Source organism: Rutilus rutilus, assembly GCF_951802725.1.
Source record: "Rutilus rutilus genome assembly, chromosome: 1".
NCBI lineage: Eukaryota > Metazoa > Chordata > Actinopteri > Cypriniformes > Leuciscidae > Rutilus > Rutilus rutilus.
The window spans coordinates 494904-522427 of NC_140209.1; the positions used below are offsets into that span (position 1 = coordinate 494904).

Here is a 27524-nt window from a genome sequence, read left to right on the forward strand (position 1 = left end):
GTTGCCATGGCAGCGTTTCGCACACGATGGCGGCTGTAGAACCATAGACAGTAGCAGCTATATGTATAGATCGTTTATATACTGTCTATGGTGTAGATCGCAGAAGCTGAGTCCCGGGACGTGTGGGCGATCGAGACATCCCGGCCGGACCTTTTACTGTCTATGGGCCGGACGCGAAAGAGCTAGTAGGCTAACGTTAGTAGCCGTGTCTCTTCTTCCCTCATCGAGCGTCGAGTCTTCTGAGGTGGGTAATAGCGAAGTACATTTACTTCGTTACATTTACTTGAGTATTTTTTTTTTTTGGAAAAAATGTACTTTTAAGAGTAGATTGGAATGTGGGTACTTTTACTTTTACTCGAGTACATTCCTAATGAAAAACCTGTACTTTTACTCCGTTAGGGTGGGCGACGTTCCTCTCGTCACTGTATTGTGTTGTTAAATGCGTAGTTTATGCCAAGCGCGCTGTATCTGGTGTCTGGGCTTGAGCGATGCTCAGTTCACACATCAATCATGCCTTTGCCTGCCGTAGACACAGTTAACCAGTTTAAACATGCTTGCAGAAATATACATTTGATTACATTTTGGAGAACAGACAGAAGAAGATCCGTCGATGTACTTTTGTGTGTGTGTGTGTGTGTGTGTGTTCAGATGTAGCGGTCATGAGCGCGAGCACGTGTGAAGAGTTTTAACTCTTTCTTCTCTGTGTCAATTACATGCCTTTGAATGCAGATTCACTTTATTTCGACATGTCTAACAATCCAAATGTAGTAAGTTACTATTATACAAACCAAAGGACAGGCAATGATTTTCGGGCTATACAGATGGCAGAAATAATGCTCGTCTCTTCGGTTTTTGTTGCAAAGAGAGCCTATCTACTTATGATAATAATAGTCATTTAAATAAATTTTTTTTAAAAAAATCTAAATAATATCATTTTATATATATGACGACTTCAAGTAGCCTACCATCTGAAATGTTCTTCTAAATGCATTTTTATCAAGCTTGTATGTTTATGTTCAGTTATTTCACTTAAATGGCAATGAAAAGTACCTATTAATTGTCATTAAAGTGAAATTACCGAACTTAAATATACAAGCTTGATAAAAATCCTCCAAAATAATAATAATATTAATAATAATAAATAATAATAATAATTTTCCCACCTCACCTAAATCCTTAATAATAATATTATCCTTTTACTCAGGCCGGGAGTCTCTCTTGTGCCGCCCCGTCACGGACAGCATGTGTGTGTGCCAGTAGAGCAGTAAAACAAGAAATGTGTTTTTAAATCTAATGTTTTACGAATAGTAAAATGTCAGTTTTTGGAAACCACCAATAGAAAGGCTGTAATTTAATCAAATGTTTTTCCTATTTTTTTTTAAATCTTGAAATATGAATTCAACATTTCAGTGGCCATACTGTTTGTACTGAAAAAACGAATACACTTAAAAAAAAACAAAAAAATGAAATGTATTTGATTAGTTCACACAACAAGAACATCATTCAACATTAATTTATGTACAATTTCATTTCTTTTACATACATTTTTAACAAAATGGCCCCGTGACGGGGTGGTGACCGATGGTTGACTGTGACGGGGTGGTGTGGACAAAGAGTTTCTCTATATCATGATTGTTTTAAACTTTATAAACTGGGGGAGGGGAACATTAAAACTGGAGATAATGGCAAACATTGGCCATGCTCTGATAAACTAGAGAAGAGCATCATCTCAGTGACAGGGAGCGCCGCATCCACACACCCCTCTGGATCTCCATGGGCTTGGATGACTTCAAGGGTATTTGTTGGCTACTATATCTGTGTTTATTACTGCGTTTATGATTTGAACTGTTTTTCTTACCATTATTTAAATTTGGAAGAATTTAAATGATTTATATTCTTTTCTATATTTCTAGATATCTGTATGTTAATGAAGAAGCAGAATAATGTTAGGATTAGCCATACAAATAATTAAAAATAATTAATGAATTGGCATCAGTTACTGTACGATGAATAGATAGACAGATATAAATGCTTAGAAGTGTCATTTATTATAAAAACAAACTCACTCATGATATATTTTTGATTTTGGCAGATCAGCTCCTCCCACTGTAATCACATCATCAGTGAAGCTCCTCCCACAGCAGTCACATCATCAGTGAAGCTCCTCCCACACTGGAATACATCATCAGTGAAGCTCCTCCCACAGTAATTCTCCAATAAATGCTGTAAATTCCCATCAGCTACGAGTGAAGACGAGCATCAGAGCATCAGGAAGAGCTGAAATCTGCCAAGACTGAGTTTATTAAAGAGGACAGTGAGAACATGAGTGATCCAGAACCCTGCAGAATGAAACACACTGAAGATCCTGAAGAACAAAGAGGTTGGTGTTTATTCCTCATTCATTCATGATGCTGAAGAACAGTCATGTTAGAAACATTCAAGCACTTCATCACTTTTAGATAAACAGTTAGACTATGAAACGGTACAGAATGTTCTGGGTTTTCTTCAACAAATGGTCAGTAGAGGGAGGTTTGAGACACTTTTATATTGATTGTCAACATCAGATCAGGCTAAATACTATTTTAACTGTTTTATTTACATTTATTTTATATCTGGTTCCCAATTTGCAACAAAAGCCACGTTTCCACCGCAGGAACTTTCCCCAGGAACTAGGAACTTTGGGCTGGTACTCGATGTGTTTACACCGCAGGAACCAGGGTCTAAATGAAGTTCCGGGTAAATATTTCCCCCTCCGATAGTCCCTGCTCATGAGGTAGTACTTTTTCAAAGTTCAGGAACTTTCAGGGGTGGGACTTGTGCGCTGCACAAGCTGATTGGTTGTATTCACACCGCATTTTGGTTGGATGACTCCACGCAGCATTTTCTTTATTTTTAACCTCCCTTTTAAAAAGTGGCTTCATGCAGTAAAGTTGTCTGTCTGCAAATATGGAATTTAATAAAAAAAACTGGGGGACTGGCGACGAGTTTCAGGCTTTATTATTTGGGTATTTGTGGAAGAGGAAACTTTCTGCGCGTTCGTCACAGCCATCTCACGGCCAATGTCCGCAATAGCTGATAACATACAATTTTATATCCAACGTTATCTGAACACGCTTTATCAGTGCTCGTCTCTTTTCTGCCACAGCTTTTAATATTAAGTCATTATGTTTACACATTGTCATCTATTGCAAGGCAAACCATGTTACAAATTTACTATAACAGGATTGAAATAGCGCTTTGAGGTTGGGTAACAAACAACTATTTACAAGACTGTCACTATTTATGATTGATAGACGGGGTTCAGGCTTTTTTTAAGCGTATTTGCGCAAAAGGAAATTTTTGCGCGTTATTCCCAGTCATCTCACAACATACCTTGTCTAATTTTATACGCATACGAGCTTTCTGAACACGCTTTAGTATCAGTGCTCGTCTATTTTGTTATGTTAATTACCTCGTTAGTAAACCAATAACTGCAGCACAGTTTGAATCTCCTCCATACTTATAAATGTGGCGCTCAAAACTGATTACTGTCCGTCGCAGACTGGGAGTAGCAGTTGCGCACAGTTTACCTTCCCGGTACTCTAGACCGCGGTGTAAACGCAGAAAGCAACTGGTCTGGGGCAAAAAAGGTTCCTGGGAAAAAAGTTCCTGGGACAAATTGTTCCGGGTAATTTCGGTGGAAAAGCAGCTAAAGTTACCAGAATTGTAGTCATATTCAACATAGTTTACAATTTTTTTTTTTAAGAATAGTCAGTAAACCTTCCAAGTTACTGATAAAGTAGTATTTGTCAAATATCATACAAGTTATTCACAGTTATAGATCTTAGAGTAACTTTGGTAACAGGGTTGATCAATGCTACAGTTTGTGTAAAAACTGAGACAGTGGGTTGAGATTGTTTTCTTGTCTTCCCATCATGCAGCAGAAAGAGGCCAGATGATGTCACAATTTTACGAAATGCTGTGTTTTAAAAGGAGGAAAATCATGTCAGGAGTAACAGGGTTGAGTGAAACATGTAGGACACAGATAAAGATAATAAAATGGTTAACCCTCTGGTAGGCTTATCCAAATTTTGATACCGTCAAACCTCCTCCCTATTTTACCGGGGTATACGGTATTATCGTGACTAATTAAAAATGATGACTAAGGCTCAGACAGCGTCACCAAACTGTTGGCTTGTGCCTACACCGTTCAGAAACTGAATACCAGATTGGACAAAAAAACAAAAAAAACAAGCCCAACCTGTACACGTTGTGTCCAAGCCCGGCTGACGGCATTAAATGTAATTATGAGTGCGAGCCTGATTTTTACAATTCTTAAAGGAGAACTCCGGTCAATTTTAACATTGAGCTAATTTCTTTGTACATTTGGAGTGCTGTCAGCACAGAGAACAACGACAAAAATCGGTGTTGCCTACACCGTGTTATCCTCTTTTAAAATTTGCACCCTGTTGACTTCAATAGGGCAAGTTTTAAACCTGCTTTTAGCCTCTTAACATCCTTGATGTGTCATTACAAGTGCCCAGCCGATGTAAGTGATTCCTCTAGAGTCAACACGGGTGAATCTGACTGCAGTAGATGTGAAAGATATTAATAAAAGTGATGTTAATTCAGCCAGCGCTCATACCTGTATTTACATCCTGTTTTCGGTCGAAGTCCATAGTAATCGATTGTCGGGTTCACGCGCATAGGTTTAGTTACCGGCAAGTCGGTCGGACTAAAAGGGAAAAAAATAAATAATAATTGGGTCGGTACTAAATTGACAGGGTCGGTCGGGTTACGGCAAACAAGAATATTTTTAAGGATGGCCTTATTTATGTTATTATAACCTAAAGATGCTATGTGAAAGTTTGAAACAGAAAATAGTGGGTTTCATCTTGCCACTTTCTTGGTAAAGAAAACACATTTTTTACTCAAATTAATCAAAATGGATTTATCACGTTTATATTATTCAGAAGTAAACATTGTAGCTGACAGAGTGTTTATGTCAGAGTGTTTATTTTTAAACCACAACCTTCTGAGTGCTTCTTTTACTGATATGTTTAACGATATCTTTTGCATTTCTCATCAAACAACGTCAGACTTGGCACTGCTCTTACTCGTGCCCAGACAGCTGTCGAGTAGAGCTGGGCGATATGGCCAAAATTTCATATCCCGATATAGCTCATTTCATATCCCGATAACGATATACATAGCGATATAGCAATTTTTCTATTAATTCAGTTCATGAATAGTCTACCGTAAATCCTCTAATATTGGCCTGTATTCCATTACCGGCCGGGTCTCTAACATTGGCCGGTCTCGCTGTTGGCGGAGGTAAATAATTATTAGAACCAACGTTTTTCTGGGCAGGCCACAACATTATGCTTGTGATAGTAACATGCAAATAGAGAGCCTAAATCTCTCTATATGGCTCTGGGCTCTCTATACCACAGGGGGGCAATGTTTGCTAACGAATCCAAGCCATAGCTACGGTAGCTTGGTCATGTCAATCACTTCGCTCTTGACTCGCACGTGACGTGAGACTTCAGTCACCGGTAGGCTAACGTTGTTTACCATGGCAGCCGCGGAGCCAAAGAGGATTTTTGGCGAAAATCTATTTTTTAACCCCCTGGGTTCGATAATCGCGCCGGCGCGATAGGTTTTTTTTCTTATAAGTGCAAAAGAGATTCAAAATATTCTGTTGACTTTGATCTTAATTACGGAGAGCGCGCGCTATTCAAACGCAAATAATCTGAGGCGATCCACGCAAACCTGTGAACACCCACAATCAGTTGGATATGTTCATTTTCAGGTTCACCTCGTTTTCATTTTGAGGAGCAACGGATCCGGTTGAGGAATAGGTCAGTTCTATATTTGCTTTGTTCTAATCGCAATAGTGTCTGTACACGCAAAAAGACTGTTTAAATATGAATCGTGTTTCTCTCTCTCTCTGTGTGTGTGTGTGTGTGTGTGTGTGTGTGTGTGTGTGTGAATGAATGAATGCACAGATGCGCGCTGTTGTGGAGCTACTAACGGGTTGGGTTGGCTGGTCATCTAGTTGAGAATTAACTTACCCTGGTCTGAACCGCGTCTACTACCGTCTTCCTCCATGTTTGTTTATGTATTGCAGCGTGCATGGGCATGCCGTGAGGTTAATTCTGCCGTAAAACGCCTTATCGTGGTGTAAACGATAGCGCCTTATATAAAACGATAGACATTTTCTATCGTCCAGACGATATATTTCGTCATATCGCCCAGCCCTACTGTCGAGTTTAAAATCCATCGGAGTAACGGTTTGACAGAGATATGCGAATAACAGACAGGATAATTAATTCCAATTAGTCGTTAGACTAGTCAACTAATCGATAAAATAATCGCCAGACTAATCGTTTAATTAATAATCGTTTACCCCAGCCCTAGTATACACTCATACTAGCCTACTTTTACCATGCTGTGTTTTATTATAGAATATAAAAACATCCTCGTGTCGGACATGTATTGCCTACCAGTCTAGTTCACATTTCAACATGTTTCTGTCTACATATACGTTATTAGGCTTAGTTCATGTTCATCTCATTTCATAACATACATTTTAATCTGGCACCACCAGTTTAACATGTCTTACCTTAAAAATCTTCTCATCTTCAAATCGCGTTCTTCTAATTCTTCTGAGGTAAATCCAAGGTAAACAGCACAGCACAGCACAGCACAAACACAGTCTTCCAAACTCGATGAAAAGCAGAGAGGAGTAAGTTCCCGAAGTCTCTTATTCTTTGTTTAGACTGTGAACCACCCCGATGTCTTTGTATATCCCTGTGCCTACAAGAGAAAATATCAATGTACTGTAAACATAATCAAAGTAACACTGAAAAATGCCTCATCTTATATGTAGCCAGCAACTTTCAGAAAAGGGTATTGGTTTATAACACATGAACTTACTGAACAGGGCCTTTATCCCTAATGGCCATCTGTGCACACTTCCTGAACATCGAGGTCTTTACGAAGAGCATCTATGGTGCGCATGAAACCCTCCTTCTCCATGGCAACAGAATTTCTCTGTGTCTCCCCTTTGTCCAGGCTGACCATTGAAATTATTTTTTTGCCGTGCCGTGGCCATTGCCGTGTACGTGTGTGTGTACAATTGTACAATTCTCATGCGCATCTCGTCAGTAAAGCCGGTTTTTTGATTAGTAGCAAATCGAGCGGCATTTCGGATGGAGCGGCATTTACTACTAATTGATTTATTGCCCAGCCCCAGTTCTACGTTCTTTATTCACCTCCAAAAAAAGGGTTGTAGTTACTAGTTCCACAAATGCCTGAAGGCACGTTTTTAAATACAGTACATAAAATACAGACTTATGAACTAAGAGACGTTGACTATAAAAGATTACAAGCCAATCGCCAGGATTGCAGTTGTTTGTGTTAGCCACATGTAGCTGCTAATATGCTAACGGCAAGAGCTCATAAAGACACGTTAGCTTTGTGGTTTTACTGTCGTGTAAATGACAAAAATACACCATAACATGTCCGCACGGGTTAATAGTTCGGCTTCTCACCTATCCAGCAGAAAACAATGGCACAGCCGCATCTGTTGGTAGTCCTTCCTGGTCCTTCAGTTGCCGCCAGCGTCGGAAAGCAGCGCCTAGAATGAGCCTTGTTTTTGCCTTTTCTCTTTCAGCCGTTTTGTTCGCAATTGCTCTCTCAAATATAGGTTTCCTTTTGTGTGCTGGTGTCTTGTCTGCCATTCTACAAACGGAAGCAACTTGCACTTACTCTCTCTCTCTGTCTCTCTTTCTGGTTTTATTGGTGGATCGCAACCAACTTACAACTTACCACCTACTGTACCGGGGTGACTTGCACTTACTGTGACTGGGTCACGAGCTTTGAGTATGCGTACGAAGGGGTCGCGCGCACGAAGGGGGTATGGCACGACCGTTTGATTGACAAACTTACCGTCCAATGATTCTAGGTGGTCTTGGAAATGATTGGCTGGAGTTTTTCGAGTCCTGCCCGTTCCACAGATGATTAAATTGCTTAATTTTCATTTCAGTGCTTCTAACTCAGTGGCTGTAAGTGGGTTAGGAATAGGATTTCAAGTGATTTTGAAAAAATGGCCAAAAAATAGAATCACATACCCCACCTTTAAGGCTTGAGATTCCGGGCATGGAGAGGTCCCAGAGGGACTCTACATTCCCCACAGTCCTGAGCCCCTGTGACCGTCCGGCTCCGAGATACTGCCACTTCCTGTCCAGCTTTGACTGGGCAAAACTCTGGACCCAAGCCAAGTTGGGGCTTTGGACTCCGGGCATGGAGGGGTCACCCAGTGGGCCCCCTATGCTGGGTTATTGAGCCCTAACTCTGCTTTCTTCCCGAGATATGGTCACTTGATCTAGCATAACTCCAGAGTCAAGCCGACCTAAGGCTGCATACCCCCTGCATTTAAAGTGTTGGAGGAAACAGCAGAGCAAGTGAGCGATCGTGTCATTGATGCGGAAGCAGTTCAGTTCAGAGCGTCTGAGTAAATTGTGAGAAAATCGGAAAATCCAAGGAAATCCACGGAAAATCCAAGATGGCAGCATGTCTCCACGCGTCTACATTTCTGTCCTTGTGGTTTAATGTTTCTGTTAGTGTTACTGTCTTTTAATGGTGCTGTCTCGGAGATACTGGACCTGCTTTGATTACTCATAACTAAATGAGTCTATGAAGGATTTAGTTCGTCACACGTCCATCTGGGATTTAACTGAAGTGAAACTTACTTTCTCACCGCATTGGATGATCTGGGACGTACTGTCAGTGCGGAGCCTGCTCAACGGATCCAAATCGCCAAAAAGCTGTTTGAGTCTTATGAGTCTGAACTTCTTATGAGAAAGGGAAGTGCTTTTTCTTGCCTTCGTGACGTGTGCTTGAAATCTTATCCATACCCTGTATGATCCGGCTGGTCCTGATTTTAATCCACTTCTTTCACAGCATTGCTTCATTGGGACTGATTTCCAAATCGCCGAAAAACTGTTTGAGTCTTATGAGTCTGAACTTCTTATGAGAAAGGGAAGTGCTTTTTCTTGCCTTCGTGACGTGTGCTTGAAATTTTATCCATACTCTGTATGATCCGGCTGGTCCTGATTTTAATCCACTTCTTTCACAGCATTGCTTCATTGGGACTGATTTCCTGTTTACATGTGACGTGACGCAACGTCATCTGTCACAGGAGGAGGTCGAAAAGCTGGACTGGATTACTAGAAATCGGCTAGGAATGGAATGTCTAATGGCGCTGCACTTTTTTGTGCTGTGCTTACTTTCCTTGAGCGGAACGTGTGGAAGCCTGCACAGGATTAACTACTCCAGTGCAGGTCTTTTAAATACTGTCACATTACGCTGGGATACGAGCGCATCTGTTTGTGCGTCGGACTCGGACATTAAATGCCACTGTATAGTCTTATCTTCTGAGACTGTTAACTTGGCCCGTTTAATCAGTATTATGACCTTACAAGATAATTTCACTGTTTCTGAAAGCTGCCTTCGTAGCTTTGTACTAAATATAAGATCTAAGAATGAATCCACAAATCAATCACGCAAACTGAGGTGTTTAATTGTTCTGTTGCTATTGATATCAGGAAATGTGCAACCCAACCCAGGCCCTGACTCTGTTATAAGTTTTAATACCCCTGCTGATTTTAAATCTAGAGCTGGTCTTGGTTTTATTCATTTGAATGTTCGTAGTCTGATTGCAAAGATGGATATGATTCGCATTTGGGCATGTTCAACTGATGCTGATGTAATTGTTTTATCAGAAACCTGGCTAAGCAAGTCTGTCCTGAATGAAGATATCTGTATTGATGGATATAATGTATATAGGACCGACCGTCCCAGAAGGGGTGGGGGTGTTGCAGTATATATCAAACGTAAGTTTCGTGTAAATGTGCTTCTCTCTAAATCAGTGAGTAAGCAATTTGAATTTTTAGCTCTTGATCTTGAGGTCTCTAGGACTCTCCATATTACGGTAGTTAGTTGCTATAGGACTCCCTCAGCTGTAAAGGATGCTCTGCCTTCTTTAATGCAGCTTTTATCAGGACTGAATCCGAAAGAAATAGTAGTTATTGGAGATCTAAACTGGAATTGGTTACATCCAGTATCTGATGATTTTAAAGCTTACTGTAACTCACTAAATCTCTTTCAGCTCGTTGATAGTACAACTAGACCTAATCTGAAATGTCCGGATAAATCATCTTTAATTGATCTTATCCTAACCAATGTTCCTTACAAATATTCAGTAGCTTCTGTTTTCGCAAATGACGTTAGTGACCACTGCGTTGTTGCCACAGTCAGAAATACAAAAATTCCCAAAACCAAGCCAAGCATCATTGTTAAGCGTGACATGAAACATTTTACAGAGCAAGGGTTCTTTCATGACTTGTTTTATTTTGATTGGGATAAAATGTATCTTATTTCTGATGTCGAAAATGCCTGGAAATTTTTGTTACGATGGTTTCAAGGAAATTGTTGATAAGCATGCTCCCCTCAGAAAGTATAGAGTAAAAGGCCGTAACAATGCATGGTTTACTGTAGATTTAGCCAACTCACTTCACGAACGTAATAAGGCCTGGGCAAAAGCCAGGAAAACAAACCTGGATTCTGATTGGCTACTCTTTAGGAGACTACGCAATTTGTGCACAGTGGCTATAAGAAAGGCCAAAGCAGACTATTTTTTAATGGAAACTTCAAATAATTTAAATAACCCGTTAAAATTTTGGAAAACAATTAAATTCTTGGCTGGAAACAAAATTTCCATTGAGTTGCCACCATGTGTTCTTAAGGACGCCCGTAAATTATCTGATAAGGCTGAAATGCTTGGTTGTTTTAATGAGCACTTTATTGCCTCGGGTTCCTTATTTGATTCAGTCAACTCTACATATCAGAATCGTCCTACAAGCCATACATATGGTCAAAGTAGACTCATTAATTATTTTCATTTTAATCCTTTTTTAGTTTCAGAAGTGCATAAAGCCCTCACACTTTTAGACATTAGAAAATCAGCTGGTCCTGATAAACTGGAGCCTTTTTTTCTACGGTTAGCATCCGATTTTATTGCTACACCTTTGACCTATCTTTTTAATCTATCTTTAGACACAAATGAAATTCCACTTATATGGAAATCTGCATTTGTTCTTCCTTTGCTAAAAGGGGGTGACCCGTCAGATTTAAATAATTATAGACCCATCTCGAAACTGTCCGTCCTGGCCAAGGTTATGGAAACTATGGTAAATGAACAACTGAAAGAGTTTTTATCTACTAACAATATTTTGTCAAAATATCAATCAGGTTTTCGTAAAAAACACAGCACAACTACAGCAGCTTTAAAAGTAGTAAATGATTTTATTGATGCTTTAGACACAAAACAACACTGTGCAGCTCTTTTTATTGATCTATCAAAGGCTTTTGACACTGTGGATCACAAAATTTTAAAACACAGACTTCTCAGTGTAGGGCTGTCAGATCACTCAGTTGGCTGGTTTGAAAACTATCTATCAGGTAGAACTCAGTGCGTACAGGCAGATGGTCTCACTTCCAGCCCTCTTAGTGTATCTAAGGGTGTGCCCCAGGGGTCAGTGCTGGGACCACTCTTATTTATACTATACATCAATATTCTCGATCAAAATGTTTCCAATGCAAATCTCCATTTTTATGCCGATGATACTGTGATTTACTGCTCTGCATCAACTCCAAACCAAGCTCTTTGCCAATTACAACTCACTTTTGATATTGTTCAACGTACCCTATCCGATTTAAAACTTGTTTTGAATGATAAGAAAACAAAACTAATGTTGTTTTCCAATGCAAAATCAAAGTCAAAGAACCTTGTATCTATTACTACTTCACGGGGTTCCAAGATTGAGTTTGTATCGCAGTACAAATATCTCGGTATATTAATTGATGACTCACTTTCTTTTAAACCTCACATTCAGCAGTTGGTGAAAAAACTGAAGCTGAGACTGGGATTTTATTTCAGAAATAGGTCATGTTTTTCCTTTGAGGCAAGAAAGAGGCTTGTTGCTGCTACTTTCATGTCAGTGCTTGACTATGGTGATGTTATATACATGCATGCATCTCTTACAAGCTTAAAATTGCTGGACACGGTTTATCATGGAGTGCTTAGGTTTGTCACAAATTTTAGAACACTAACACATCACTGTTCTTTGTATGACCGGGTTGGTTGGTCTTCTCTGTCCACTCGTAGACTTAACCATTGGTACGTTTTTATCTATAAAGCAATTCTTGGTTTGCTTCCACCATACCTTCAATCTTACATTATAAAGAAAAACATAGGAAGATATTCTCTTCGTTCCGAGGACTTAATGCTTTTATCTGTCCCTCGTGTACGGACCGAACTAGGAAAAGGGGCGTTTAAGTATGCAGCCCCCTGTGCTTGGAATGAGCTACAAAATGTAGTAAAACTTCAGGAGCTGGTCTCACTTTTTAAGTTTAAAGCAATTTTAAATGAGTTGGAGGCTACCCAAACTACCTGTAAATGTTATGATTGATCATCCGGACGATCCCAGCGAGCATTGCTGTTGTTTTATTGCTTCAGTTAAATATTTGCAACTTTTCTACTTTCATGACCTTGTAATTCACTATTTTTTTTACCAGGATTATTTGTAATATGTTATTTGTTAAATGTTGATGTACTTGTTTTATGTCTGCAACTTTGTTAATTGTGCTGCTGCCTGTCTTGGCCAGGACACTCTTGGAAAAGAGATTTTTAATCTCAATGAGTTTTCTTTCTGGTTAAATAAAGGTAATATATATATGAGAGAAAACAATCGCGCCTCTCCCGGTACAACTTTGCCACGCAATGGTGCGAGTGTTCACGAAGCACAAACAGATCATTTTGACTGTTGCTAGAGGTAAAGGCAGCAGGGGTAGAAGAAATAGGGCTGGAATATTACTGATGAACTGATCAAAAAGTAGGCTACTGTTCACATGCGTTTTACTACTATATAGTATAATAATAATTTAGTACTTTCTCCTGTTATTGTTGGTTTCCTCTTTTCTCATCATTTGGAATGAGGATTAAAAAAATAAAAATAAAACATGCAAATAAGTTCAAACATCAGTTCAATATCTACTATTTCCTGAATATGAGTCTGAGTCTTTTTACACCCCACATACACTTTCAGTCATCCCCAACATTTTTCTAATTTACAGTATATCTCTATCTTTAAGTCCTTTCAAGCCACAAGCTTTTGAAATTTTGATGTCAAAATCCAGCATTTTTGACCCTGTAGCCCACCCTTTAGCCCCACTGAAGCTAAGCAGGGCTGAGCCTGGTCAGTACCTGGATGGGAGACCTCCTGAGAAAACCAGGTTGCTGCTGGAAGAGGTGTTAGTGAGGCCAGTAGGGGGTGCTCACCCTGTGGTCTGTGTGGGTCCTAACACCCCAGTGTAGTGATCGGGACACTATACTGTCAAAGAGCACCGTCCTTCGGATGAGACGTTAAACCGAGGTCCTGACTCTCTGTGGTCATTAAAAATCCCAGGATACCATACCATCTTCTTCTGCTTTATCCAGGGCCGGGTCGTGGGGGTAGCAGTCTAAGCAGAGTCTAGTCTAGTCTAGGTCTTCCCCGGAGTCTCCTCCCAGTGTCTCTTCCTTCGAAAAAGAGTAGGGGTGTAACCCCGACATCCTGGCCAAATTTGCCCCTTGGCCTCTGTCCATCATGTCCCCTAATCATCGTCATATACTGATTGGCTTCATCACTGTCTCCTCTCCACCAGCAAGCTGGTGTGTGGTGGACATTCTGGCGCAATATGGCTGCCGTCGCATCATCCAGGCGGATTCTGCACATTGGTGGTGGTTGAGGAGATCCCCGCTTCCATGTAAAGCGCATTGAGTACCCAGAAAAGCACTAACGAATTATTAAGGCTCCAGTTGTGGGGGGCCCACTAGGAGGCACCCCTAAGCCCAGAGTCTGGAGCCCCAACTCTGCTTCCTTCCCTTACTTACACCTTTGACCAGGCAAGCCGACCTAAGGCTGCATACTCCCGGTGTGGGCAGAGTCTGGAGCCCCAACTTGGCTTCCTTCCCGAGATACACCCGGTTAAACTTCCACCTTTGACCAGCCAATACTCGGGTGCCAAGCCGACTTAAGGCTCCAGATTCCCGGTGTGGGGGGCCCACTAGGAGGCCCCCCTAAGCCCAGAGTCTGGAGCCCCAACTCGGCTTCCTTCCCAGGATACACCCGCTTAAACTTCCAGCTTGACTCCAGCTACAACTCCAATCAAGCCAAGTTGGGCCCCAGACCACCGGCCACTAACACCTACCCATCCCACCCAGGGCTCTGGCATTTTATTAATACTTCACTGTTACTGAATAAATATATTGATGTTATACTTCTTTAAAATCAATCAATTTTTATAATTTGTGAATCAAAGATGATGTGGGCTTATTTGGAACCAATGCATGCTTAAAAGTTCCAATTAAGCCCATGCCAGACTTTATTCCTAAATTATCTTATTTTTATATTCTAAAATGTACATCAACTAATAAATACATTTTCAAATGAGAGATAAATCTTGCATTTTAACAAATTATTTTTCTTATAAACTGTCAATATCTATGAAAAAATCCTAGACTTTTGGTGGGCTTAATGGGTACACTTACCCAAATAGTTCTTGCTAAAGAAACATGGGATTCGTGCCTATAATGTTTTAAAAATAATAATTGGAAGATAAGTTTCAAGAACATATGATCAATTTATAAAAAAGGCATCAAATTATCATAATATTTAAAAAAAAAATTTTTTATATTTTTTTCTTTCATGTCAGGCCTGATGGAAGAGAGCGAGGAGAGTGAAGAACTGAGTGAAGTGAAGGAGGAGAGTGAAGAACTGAGTGAAGTGGAGGAGAGTGAAGAACTGAGTGAAGTGAAAGAGGAGAGTGAAGAACTGAGTGAAGTGGAGGAGGAGAGTGAAGAACTGAGTGAAGCGGAGGAGGAACATCATGTCCATCCTGGAGAAAAACCTTTGAGTCGCTCAAAGACTAAAAATAATTTTTTAAAGAAAAGAGCCAAGAAATCTTTCACCTGCACTCAGTGTGGAAAGAGTCTCACAAGAAAACGAAGTCTTGAGTGTCACATGAGGATCCACACCGGAGAGAAGCCGTTCTCATGTGACCAGTGTGGAAAGAGTCTCACAAGAAAACGAAGTCTTGAGTGTCACATGAGGATCCACACCGGAGAGAAGCCGTTCTCATGTGACCAGTGTGGAAACAGTTTCACAAGCAAACTAAATCTTGAGATTCACATGAGGATCCACACCGGAGAGAAGCCGTTCTCATGTGACCAGTGTGGAAACAGTTTCACAAGCAAACGAAATCTTGAGTGTCACATGAGGATCCACACCGGAGAGAAGCCGTTCTCATGTGACCAGTGTGGAAACAGTTTCACAAGCAAACGAAATCTTGAGATTCACATGAGGATCCACACCGGAGAGAAGCCATTCTCATGTGACCAGTGTGGAAACAGTTTCACAAGCAAACTGAATCTTGTGCGTCACATGAGGATCCACACCGGAGAGAAGCCATTCTCATGTGACCAGTGTGGAAACAGTTTCACAAGCAAACGAAATCTTGAGATTCACATGAGGATCCACACCGGAGAGAAGCCGTTCTCATGTGATCAGTGTGGAAAGAGTTTCACATGCAAACTGAATCTTGTGCGTCACATGAGGATCCACACCGGAGTGAAGTCGTTCTCATGCGATCACTGCGGCAAAACATTTCTTAGGGCATCAGACCTGAAGACACACCTGACAGTTCATATGAAGGAGAAGCCACATTCATGTTCTGTGTGTGGAAAGAGTTTTTCACTGCTGCCATATTTACACGCACATCAGAAAATTCACACTGGTGTGAGAGAGTACATGTGCTTTGAGTGTGAGAAGACTTTTACTACAGCGAGAAGTTTAAAACTGCACCAGAGAATTCACACTGGAGAAAAACCTTACAAGTGTTCACACTGTGACAAGAGATTCAGTCAGCCATCATCTCTGAAAACACATGAGATGATCCACACTGGAGAAAAACCTTACAAGTGTTCACACTGTGACAAGAGATTCAATCAGCCATCAAATCTGAAAACACATGAGAAGATCCACACTGGAGAACAACCGTACAAGTGTTCACACTGTGACAAGAGATTCAGTCGATCAGCAAATCTGAAAACACATGAGATGTTCCACACTGGAGAGAAGCCACACACGTGTGATCAGTGTGGGAAGAGTTTTCCTTTTAAAAGTGACCTGAAGAAACACATGAGAGTTCACACTGGAGAGAAGCCGTTTAAGTGTGATCAATGTGGGAAAGATTTCAGTCATTCTTCACACCTTAAAGAACACATGAGGATCCACACCGGAGTGAAGTCGTTCTCATGCGATCACTGCGGCAAAACATTTCTTAGGGCATCAGCCCTGAAGAAACACCTGACAGTTCATACGAAAGAGAAGCCACATTCATGTTCCGAGTGTGGAAAGAGTTTTTCACTTCTGCCATATTTACACGCACATCAGAAAATTCACACTGGTGTGAGAGAGTACATGTGCTTTGAGTGTGAGGAGACTTTTACTACAGCAGGCAGTTTAAAACTGCACCAGAGAATACACACTGGAGAGAAACCTTACAAGTGTTCACACTGCGACAAGAGATTCAGTCGATCAGGACATCTGAAAAGACATGAGATGATCCACACTGGAGAGAAGCCGCACACGTGTGATCAGTGTGGGAAAAGTTTCTCTATTAAAAGTCGCCTGAATCTACACATGAAGATCCACACTGGAGAAACCACTTAAACACAGTCTGAGATCACGGTAAGTAGTTTATTTTCATGGTTTCCTACGTTCAATGTAGTGAGCGTAGCCGGCAACTTTAACTTTGAGTAGACTTTTTAAACTTCCCACGAACTCCGTTTGCTCCAGAAGCACGAGAAGAACGCCTAGCTCCAAAAAAGGACACGCGCACGCTGTTTTCGCAGTCACACCAAGACTTTAAGTATTACCTTCATTTGAAATCTAAGGCTGTGTTTACTTCCCTTTTTGGTATTGTAATATTGGTGTCTCTCAAAGTTTACTGTTTGAAAATTGGAAGGAACACAGTTGTGAGGATACTGTTTTTTCTTATATCTTTGACAGAAAAGGTAGATTCGAGATCGGCCTGTAATTGACTAATTCTGAAGGATCAAGTTGCGTTTTTTTAACAAGCGGTTTAATCATAGCCAGCTTAAAGTTTTTTGGTACATATCCTAGAGACAAAGACGAATTAATGATATTAAGAAGAGGATCTATGACCTCTGGAAGCATCTCTTTCAGTAGCTTAGTCGGTATAGGGTCTAACATACATGTTGTAGATTTAGATGATTTAACGAGTTTAGTTAATTCTTCCTCTCCTATAGCAACGAATGAATCAATTTTTTCCTCAGGGAGACTACAATGCACTGCCTGATGCGATACTGTAGTAGACGGTTGCATAGTTATAATTTTGTCCCTGATATTATCAATCTTATAAGTGAAGAAGTTCATAAAGTCATTACTGCTGTGTTATGTATACAAGACAAGAGAAATGATTAGAGCAGGGGTGTCAAACTCAGTTCCTGGAGGGCCACAACCCTGCAGAGTTTAGATCCAACCCTAATTAAACACACCTGATCCAGCTAATCAAGGTCTTCAGGATTACTAGAAACTTCCAGGCAGGTGTTTTTGGAGCTGGTTGTAGCTAAACTCTGCAGGAGAGTGGCCCTCCAGGAACTGAGTTTGACACCCCTGAATTAGAGCGTACAAATCCCTTACAACAGCTACGTGCTATGTGGTCATGTGCAGCTCGTCAAATTATGAATAGAAAAAATATAACATACAACTTCCTCCTTCTGTCCCACTCTTCCATTTGCCTAGATTTGGAATTAATTGCAACATGTATAATTTAAATGAGCAGATAAAACACAACAGATAGGCCTGCATGTAAATAAATTACGCAACAACTCCTTGGCATTTTGACACCACCAGTATGCTACTAGCCTAAACCCTTTTCTCCGGTACGAAGACCGCGGGTCTTTTTGCCTCCTGGTTGCGTGCGCAAGCAGTGATGACGTCGCAGAAAAATCCATATATTTCAGTAACCTAAATTTTATAAGAACAGGAAGGTGATTTTTGTGGCCAGGAAATAGCCTTCCTCGAATTATAAGAAAGAGATCATTTTTGTTGAGAAATTGATGGGTTAATCTTACGCCCGTTTGCTGGACAAACAACTGTTTGATAATTACATTAATTTCCATTAAAGGTTATTCTGATAATTGATCTGAAGAATGGACCATTGAGTATGTGGGTAACGTGACATAACTGCCAGATTCAAACTGCTTTCGTGCTATGGCTGGCGCTGAGCTAAAGACAGACGCGCTCAGTGCTTGTCATATCACAACGAGACACAGCTGGGACAAATGAACTAACGAGTAATTAACAAGACAACAGGTGAATGATCAAATAAACCTGGAAACAGACATATTCCATTAACGGCGTGGTGGATGAGGGCGTGGCTTACCCAGAGCAGGAAGCCTCTAGTGCTGAGCCGGAAGTGCAGCGGGCCCAGGGTGGAGCCGGCAGATCAGGGCTGAGCATCTTGGGGTGAAGAAGCTCGGGCTCTGCAGAACTGACGTGAAGAAGCTCAGACTTGGCAGGCATGACATGAAGAGACTCCAGCTCGGCAGGCATGATGTGAAGAGGCTCAGGATCAGCAGGCATGACGTGAAGATGCTCAGACTTGGCAGGCATGACGTGAAGAGACTCAGGATCGGCAGGCATAACTTGAAGAGACTCCGGCTTGGCAGGCATGACATGAAGAGATTCTTGAGTGGCGGCCATCTTGGTAGAACGTGTTGACATCAGTGGTGGTTCTGCCATGCTGGATATCAGTCTTCGATGCCCAGAGATTGATCTGGTGTCAGGCCTGATGGCTGGCAAGCTGGTTTTCTCCTCACTCTCCCTGATGGTAAAGGAGGATCTATTGTGGTCAAGCACCCACTCTACATAGTCCTTGAAGCTCCCCCGAGGACCATCTTTGGGCAGGCGTGCTCTGGTCTCTGAGTTCAAAAAAACACACTGAGGCTGGTGTCATCATAATGGACGAGAGGTACCAAATCCACATACCTCTTTGTGTGGGCCTCGAGGGACAGATCCCCCTGGGAGAGGAGGAGAATCTCTACCGCTGCTAGATCCATTTTTAGGGTCTGTCGTTCTGTCACAAATGCAGGTTGAAGCAGGAAAGGATAAAGGATCTACAGTGGGGAGAACAAGTATTTGATACACTGCTGATTTTGCAGGTTTTCCCACTTACAAAACATGTAGAAGTCTGTCATTTTTATCATAGGTACTCTTTAACTGTGAGTGACAGAATCTAAAAAAAAATCCAGAAAAACACATTGTATGGTTTTTAAGTAATTCATTTGCATTTTATTGCATGACATAAGTATTTGATATATCAGAAAAGCAGAACTTACTATTTGGTACAGAAACCTTTGTTTGCAATTACAGAGATCATACGTTTCCTGTAGTTATTGACCAGGTTTGCACACACTGCAGCAGGGATTCTGGCCCACTCCTCCATACAGACCTTCTCGAGATCCTTCAGGTTTCGGGGCTGTCGCTGGGCAATACAGACTTTCAGCTCCTCCAAAGATTTTCTTTTGGGTTCAGGTCTGGAGACTGGCTAGGCCACTCCAGGACCTTGAGATGCTTCTTACGGAGCCACTCCTTAGTTGCCCTGGCTGTGTGTTTCGGGTCGTTGTCATGTTGGAAGACCCAGCCACGACCCATCTTCAATGTTCTTACTGAGGGAAGGAGGTTGTTGGCCAAGATCTCGCGATACATGGCCCCATCCATCCTCACCTCAATACGGTGCAGTCGTCCTGTCCCCTTTGCAGAAAAGCATCCCCAAAGAATGATGTTTTCCCCTCCATGCTTCACGGTTGGGATGGTGTTCTTGGGGTTGTACTCATCCTTCTTCCTCCAAACACGGCGAGTGGAGTTTAGACCAAAAAGCTCTATTTCTGTCTCATCAGACCACATAATAATAATAATAATAATAATAATACATTTATTTTGTATAGCGCCTTTAAAAGTAGCTTTCTCAAAGCGCTTTACAGACAAGCATAAGAGCAAATGAATAAACACAATGGAAATACAAAACAAATAAACACATAAAAATCAAGTTCATGTAAAAGCAATCCTAAAATAAAATGTTTTAAGAAGAGATTTAAAAGTCACTAATGTACTTGCTTCCCTGATGTCGGCCGGGAGAGAATTCCAGAGCTTAGGAGCATAGGCAGAAAATGCTCGGTCACCCCACGTATGAAGCCGTGTCTTCGGAACAACCAAAAGACCACTCTGAGAGGAGCGCAAATTGCGACGTGGTGTGTAGGGGATTAATAAGTCAGTCAAATACTGAGGTGCCAGATTGTGCAGAGATTTATAGGCCAGCATAAGGATTTTAAAATCAATACGGTACCTAACAGGTAGCCAGTGCAGGGACTCCAAGACCGGGGTTATATGGTCCCTGGCCCTGACCCCAGAAAGTACTCTAGCAGCTGAATTTTGAAGATATTGCAATTTATCCAATGATGATTTAGATACCCCAACTAGAAGACCATTGCAGTAGTCAATGCGCGAAAAGACAAAAGAGTTTATCAACTTCTCAGCTACCGAAAAGGACAACATAGGACGTAGCCGGGCTATATTTCTAAGGTGATAAAATGATGTCTTAACTGTATTCTGGACAAAGGGCTCAAATGACAGTGTGGCGTCAAAAATGACACCCAGATTTTTTAATTTGGTCTTAAACTCCAGTGCAACGCCATCAACAGACAGAGTAGGAGACCCAACCTTTCGCAGTTGATGTGGAGATCCAAGGAGCATAACTTCTGTTTTTGAGCCGTTTAGAGACAGAAAATTATTGGACATCCAAGTCTTTATCTCAGCAATACAGTTAGAAAGATGCCCAACGTTCACTTGCTGACCCGGTCTAGTATGTATATAAATCTGTGTATCATCAGCATAAAGGTGATAGTTAAGGTTGAGAGATTGTAGTAATTGACCAAGTGGATAGATGTACATACTAAAGAGTAAAGGACCCAAGACTGACCCTTGTGGAACACCCGTATGAACAGAACCAACTTTGGACCTATAACCACCCATGAAAACAAATTGACTGCGGTCAGTGAAATAGGACTTGAACCAGTCAAGAACAGTCTCTGACAAGCCGAATACATGTTCGAGGCGATCGAGTAGTAGGGCATGGTCAATAGTGTCGAAGGCTGAACTGAGATCCAAGAGAATGAGAACGGACGTGGAGCCGGAGTCGGAGGCAATTAGTAAGTCATTAGCGACTTTCACCAACGCAGTCTCAGTGCTGTGTAATTTTCGAAATCCTGATTGATGTGGCTCACATAGTTTATTTTCAATTAAGTGTTTGTTTAATTGAGCTGCAACCACACCCTCCAAGATTTTAGACAGAAATGATAGATTTGAGATTGGGCGATAATTTGACAGATTTCTCACATCAGAATTTTGCTTTTTTAAAACAGGAGTGACTGCAGCAGTTTTAAGTGCTGCTGGCACCTCCCCAATTGATAAAGAGTCATTTATTATAGCAAGAACTGAGGGACATAAAGGACCAAAGCAAGATTTAAACAGGCCACCAGGCATGGGATCAAGTATGCAGGTGGTAGCTTTCATACTAGAAACCTGGTTGCAAAGCATCTCAGGTTGCAATAAAGTAAATTTGGATAAAGGAATGCCAGAGAACCTAGGAGTATTAACTGTAAGATCGGCAGACTGCAAGGAATGAATATTTGTGCGAATATTGTAAATTTTTTCACTGAAAGATTTGAGAAACTCATTACACAGCCAGCCAGATGAAGTCAGAGAACTGACACTATCTACATTAAGTAGACTGTTAATTGTATGAAAGAGCTTCCTGGAATTGCTTTGATTAATATCAATAATATTTGAGAAATAGGCAGATCTTGCAGTTTCAATGGCTACTCTGTAGTTTGACAAGCAATCTTTCCAGGCCTGGTGGAACACATTTAAACCAGAGTGACGCCATTTTCGCTCTAATTTCCGACACACAGCCTTCTGTGTACGCAAATCACCATTATACCAGGGGGCTGACTGTGCAAATGAAACATTACGTGTTTTTATGGGTGCAAAGATGTCCAAGTTGGCTGTAAGGACATTATTAAATACTGAAATTTTATCCTCAAGAGGAGCAGAAGACATGCCAACTAATGAAGATACAGTCGAGTTTGCAAAGGTAGCATGATCAATTGATTGCCATTTACGGAAAGAAATAGTTCGTGAAGTCTCTCTACTAGAATGAAATGTCTCAATATTAAAAAAGATAGCTAGATGATCAGAAAGTCCAGTATCCACAACAGAGAGATTAGAAAGAGATGAGTCATTTGCAATAATTAAATCTAACGTGTGTCCTTTACAGTGAGTAGGGACATTTACAAACTGAGAAAAATTAAAACAGTCCAAGAGTGATAGAAAATCCTTGGCCAAGGGACAGGCTTTCTGATCTACATGCAGGTTGAAATCACCCAGAATCAAAATTCTCTTAAATCTGACGGACAATATAGAGAGAAGATCAGCAAACTCAGACAGAAAGTCCTTATTTAGTTTAGGAGGTCGATAGATAGTGACCATGGCAGAATGGAGAGCAGAGTGAGTATCAGACACATTTAAAACAAGACATTCAAAAGTTTTAAAAGGAGGAACGGATACAGGGTGAATCTTGTATTGCAGTTTGTAAAGAACTATAATACCACCACCTCTACCTGTAGTTCGTGAAACGTCAATGAGTCCGAAGCCCGCGGGAGTCAGCTGATTAAAAAGAAAACCATCGTCCTGTTTGTGCCATGTTTCCGTGATGAAAAACAAGTCTAGCTTCTTGTCCATAATAAGATCCGCCAGCAATAGAGCTTTGTTGTTCACAGAGCGCGCGTTTAGTAGCGCGGCTTTTAAAGGGCTTGCAGACACCGCATCACAGAAATGCCGCTCGTACGGCAGAGCAGAAAAGTTAGTAAGATCAACCCCGGAGGAAGACAGTCTTGTAATCCTTCGCCGGCAGTTCAATACTGGGATGGAGGACGACGAGGAAGAGATGTAGCTTCGTCCTGTGCTCCGATGAATATACCGCTTGGGCCGCAGTAATCCAGTCCTGTCACAGTGGTCATAGGTGTCCCCCGACAGATAGTAATTCCGCTTCAGGGATAAGAGCTGGCGAGAGGTGTACTGTAAGGCCATGTTCATTAAAGCCTCGTCTGCGTCAGCTCCCAATAAGCCTAACTGTGAATCCACAGAGCCGATAGAAAGCAACCAGGCCAACACCAAGAAAAACAATTTCCCGGCAAACATGAAGAGAGCACACGGCATCACAACGGATAGAGAGGAGCGGCAGCCAGAGCGCGCCAGCGTACCCTGCTCACCCGTCAGCCGGAAGTGTGAAGAATCTTATCAAATGAAAATTATCCTACCATGACCCTAACATGACCTTCTCCCATTCCTCCTCTGGATCATCCAGATGGTCATTGGCAAACTTCAGACGGGCCTGGACATGCGCTGGCTTGAGCAGGGGGACCTTGCGTGCGCTGCAGGATTTTAATCCATGACGGCGTAGTGTGTTACTAATGGTTTTCTTTGAGACTGTGGTCCCAGCTCTCTTCAGGTCATTGACCATGTCCTGCTGTGTAGTTCTCGGCTGATCTCTCATCTTCCTCATGATCATTGATGCCCCACGAGGTGAGATCTTGCATGGTGCCCCAGACTGAGGGAGATCGACCGTCATCTTGAACTTCTTCCATATTCTAATAATTGCACCAGCAGTTGTGCCTTCTCACCAAGCTGCTTGCCTATTGTCCTGTAGCCCATCCCAGCCTTGTGCAGGTCTACAGTTTTATCCCTAATGTCCTTACACAGCTCTCTGGTCTTGGCCATTGTGGAGAGGTTGGAGTCTGTTTGATTGAGTGTGTGGACAGGTGTCTTTTATACAGGTATCGAGTTCAAACAGGTGCAGTTAATACAGGTAATGAGTGGAGAACAGGAGGGCTTCTTAAAGAAAAACGAACAGGTCTGTGAAAGCCGGAATTCTGACTGGTTGGTAGGTGATCAAATACTTATGTCATGCAATAAAATGCAAATTAATTATTTAAAAATCATACAATGTGATTTTCAGAATTTTTGTTTTAGATTTCGTCACTCACTGTTGAAGTGTACTCATGATAAAAATTACAGACCTCTACATGCTTTGTAAGTAGGAAAACCTGCAAAATCGGCAGTGTATCAAATACTTGTTCTCCCTACTGTACTTGCAGCAGCTTAACTTTATTTTCAAAGAACATAAAAGAAACCAAACACTCTAGACAAGAAACAGAACAACCTAGCATATATCGACAGACAAGAAGATCAGATCAGATTCAACTTTATTGTCATTGCACAAGTACAACCTGTACAGCGATAGAAGTTACGGAGTATCTGAGGGGGCAGTTCAGCTTTTTTCAGTTTCCTGAGGAAGAAGAGGCGTTGTTTAGCTTTCTTGATCATAATGGAGGTATTGAGTGACCAGGAGATGTCTTGTGAAATGTGGACACCCAGGAGCTTGAAGCTAGTGACCCGCTCTACTTCAGCCCCATTGATGTAAATGGGTGGGTGCCTGCCTTTGCTTTCTGGAAATCAACAATGAGCTCTTTGGTTTTGGAGGTGTTGAGCGCAAGGTTATTATTTGCACACCATGCAGCCAGACACTGCACTTCCTCCCTGTAGGCTGATTCATCATTGTCCCTGATCAAGCCAAGCAAATTTGATGATAGAGTTAGTGATGTGAATGGGGGAGCAGTCATGGGTGAAGAGGGATAGGCAACTCCGGTCCTGGAGGGCCACTGTCCTGCAGAGTTTAACTCCAACCCTAATTAAACACACCTGAACAAGGCAATCAGTTTTTTCAGGATTACTAGACAAATACAGGCAGGTGAGTTTTTATCAGGGCTGAAGCTAAACTCTGCAGGACAGTGGCCCCCCAGGACCGGAGTTGCCTATCCCTGGTGTACAGTAATGGGCTGAGCACACACCCTTGTGACACACCAGTGTTTAGAGGAAGTGTAGTGTGGAGAAGAGGTTATTTAACCTTACCATCTGGGGTCTGTTGATCAGAAAGTCCAATATCCAGTTGCAAATGGATATGCTGATGCCAAGCCTGTGTAATTTCATGATCAGATCAGATGGTATGACTGTATTAAAAGCTGAACAGAAATCGATGAATAGCATCCTTGCATATGAATTGCAATTATCTAGTTGGGTAAAGGCAGAGTGGAGGACTGTGGATATGGCATCCTCAGTCGATCTGTTGGCACGATATGCATAATGGTGAGGGTCTAGTGCAGGAGGAAGACTGGGTTTGAGGTGAGCTAGGATTAGCTTCTCAAGATATTTGGTGATGATGGGGGTCAGTGCTACCGGTCGATAGTCATTCAGGCACTCTAGGTTTGATCACTTGGCCACAGGGACGATGATGGTGGTCCTGAGGCACACAGGAACAACAGCCTGGGCCAGTGACAGGTTAAATCTGTCAGTAAAGACTCCAGACAGTTGCTTTGCACATGTTCTCCACACGCGCCCAGGGATGCCATCCGGGCCGTCTGCTTTCCGTATATTCACCCTGCTTAGTACTGACTGCACAGCAGAGTCAGTGAGTCTGAGGGTTGGTCATCAGGTGGGAGGTGGGTAGTTTTGACAGGCTTAGTGTTGTTGTCCCAGTCAAATTGGGCTTAAAAGTTATGTAAAAGAAGGTAGTGGTGGTAAGGGGGGTTGAAGTTACTCTTCTGTAACCTGTAACGGCCTGTATCCCTTGCCACATGTGTCGGGGGTCAGAGTTATTGAAGTGCTCCTCAATTAGATGTTTGTGGCTATGTTGGACATTCTGTATTCCCCTTTTCAGGTTAGCCCTGGATGTGCTATAGGCTTCTGCATTGCCAGATCGGAAAGCAATGTCACGAGCCTTTAGCAGTAGACGGACATCCTTATTCATCCAAGGCATCCAATCTCAGATCGGGAAACGGATCTAAAGCAAACTCAAAAATAGCAAACACACTCAACGTGACACCTTTAAATGACGTTCTATTAACATTAAGAAAACTGGACATTGTAACATTCCCATAACCAAAACACCCCCCACCCTCTTAAACATACTGAACATTTGGAAAACATTTTAGAACAAATATTTGTTAGCTTGGTATCCATCCATTGAGTTTGTTATTATTATTATTATTATGATTGACTTAAGATGTGTTTTTTTTCCAGTTCATAATCAATTAGCATTCAGCTGCAACTTCTACAATAAAACATAACAATATTAAAGTTCTGAGCTTCATTTCACTAAGTTATCTTTCTACCGCTGTGATTTTCAGGTGCTGAAGATGAACAAGATGATCAGGAGTGTCTGAGGATTGCTCTGATCGGGAAGACAGGAAATGGGAAGAGTGCAACAGGAAACAGTATTCTGGGAAGAGATGAGTTTGTCAGTGAATTAAGACTAGATTCAGTCACGACAGTTTATGAAAAGAGAGTTGGTGAAGTTGATGGTCGACCAGTAACTGTTGTTGATACTCCAGGTCTCTTTGACATGACACTGACAATGGCATTAAAATAAATATTGAAATGTGTTTCCATATCACCTGGACCTCATGTGTTCATCATTGTGTTGAGTTTGAATGACATGAGACATCATGACAATGACATCAGTGTAACAACTACAAAACCTCAATGATAAATAACAGAGAGAACATGGTATAAATAGGCTGAGACAAACAATAATGACAAACAGGTGAAAGCAATAATTCATGATGAGTCCGGGCAAAGGATTATGGGGACTGAAGTTCATGGCTGAGTGGCAAAGGTCAGAGGAGGAGTGCCGTCTAGTGGCCGACCTGGGCACACCAGCTGGTGACTGAGACACAACACAACACAACATGATTAAACACAATCAAACAAGCATTCCTTGCTAACCCCCTGCTGCTCTGAGCTGCAAATGACACACAAGGAGACCAATGTCTTTTGAAACTACAGGCAACTCTATTTTCATGTGATGTCATCAGATATAACATATGAGTCAAAACATCATCAATCCTGCTTATAAAACAGGTTTAGCATAAGTCTAGACAAAAGGGAACTGGAGCGCTGCTGGTATCCCTTGTATCCTCTGGTGCTCATGGAAGGGTTAAATGCTCATGAAAAAGAATTTGGAAAAAAAATCCAGGTCCACACACTCAATAGGATGCAGAAGTTAAAAAGAAAACACCAACGCGTATCGGCCCACTGGCCTTCATCAGGGTGTTGGTAACAAACAGAATCAAGCCATACTTATAGTTGCATTGATTTCAGGTGTGCCACTCTGGCACTTGCAACACAATTTCTTTGCCACTAGAGGCAATAGTTCAGGTCATGTCTAATACCAGAGGT

General features: G+C 41.6%; 1 protein-coding gene across 2 annotated transcripts; it reads left to right on the forward strand.

Moving 5' to 3' along the window:
- LOC311301471 (uncharacterized protein) lies at window positions 1-27227 on the forward strand. 2 transcript variants are annotated; one of them, XM_084426610.1, is made up of 4 exons: window positions 1-244; window positions 2093-2380; window positions 14800-16835; window positions 26474-27227. In XM_084426610.1, the coding sequence occupies exons 2-3, from the start codon at window positions 2323-2325 to the stop codon at window positions 16815-16817; spliced, it is 2076 nt and encodes a 691-aa protein (XP_084282736.1). In that variant the 5' UTR covers window positions 1-244; window positions 2093-2322; the 3' UTR covers window positions 16818-16835; window positions 26474-27227. The 2 variants fall into 2 exon arrangements, with proteins under 2 accessions (XP_084282736.1, XP_084282737.1); XM_084426611.1 differs by having other exon boundaries at window positions 38-244; window positions 2098-2380.
- The last annotated feature ends 297 nt before the right edge of the window (window positions 27228-27524 follow it).

Excerpts from the sequence above, each read along its gene's own strand:
- LOC311301471 (XM_084426610.1), top strand. The coding sequence starts at position 2,323 with ATGAGTGATCCAGAACCCTGCAGAATGAAACACACTGAAGATCCTGAA. Across the intron at positions 2,381-14,799 it reads AGATCCTGAAGAACAAAGAG|GCCTGATGGAAGAGAGCGAG; the intron begins GTTGGTGTTTAT and ends CTTTCATGTCAG.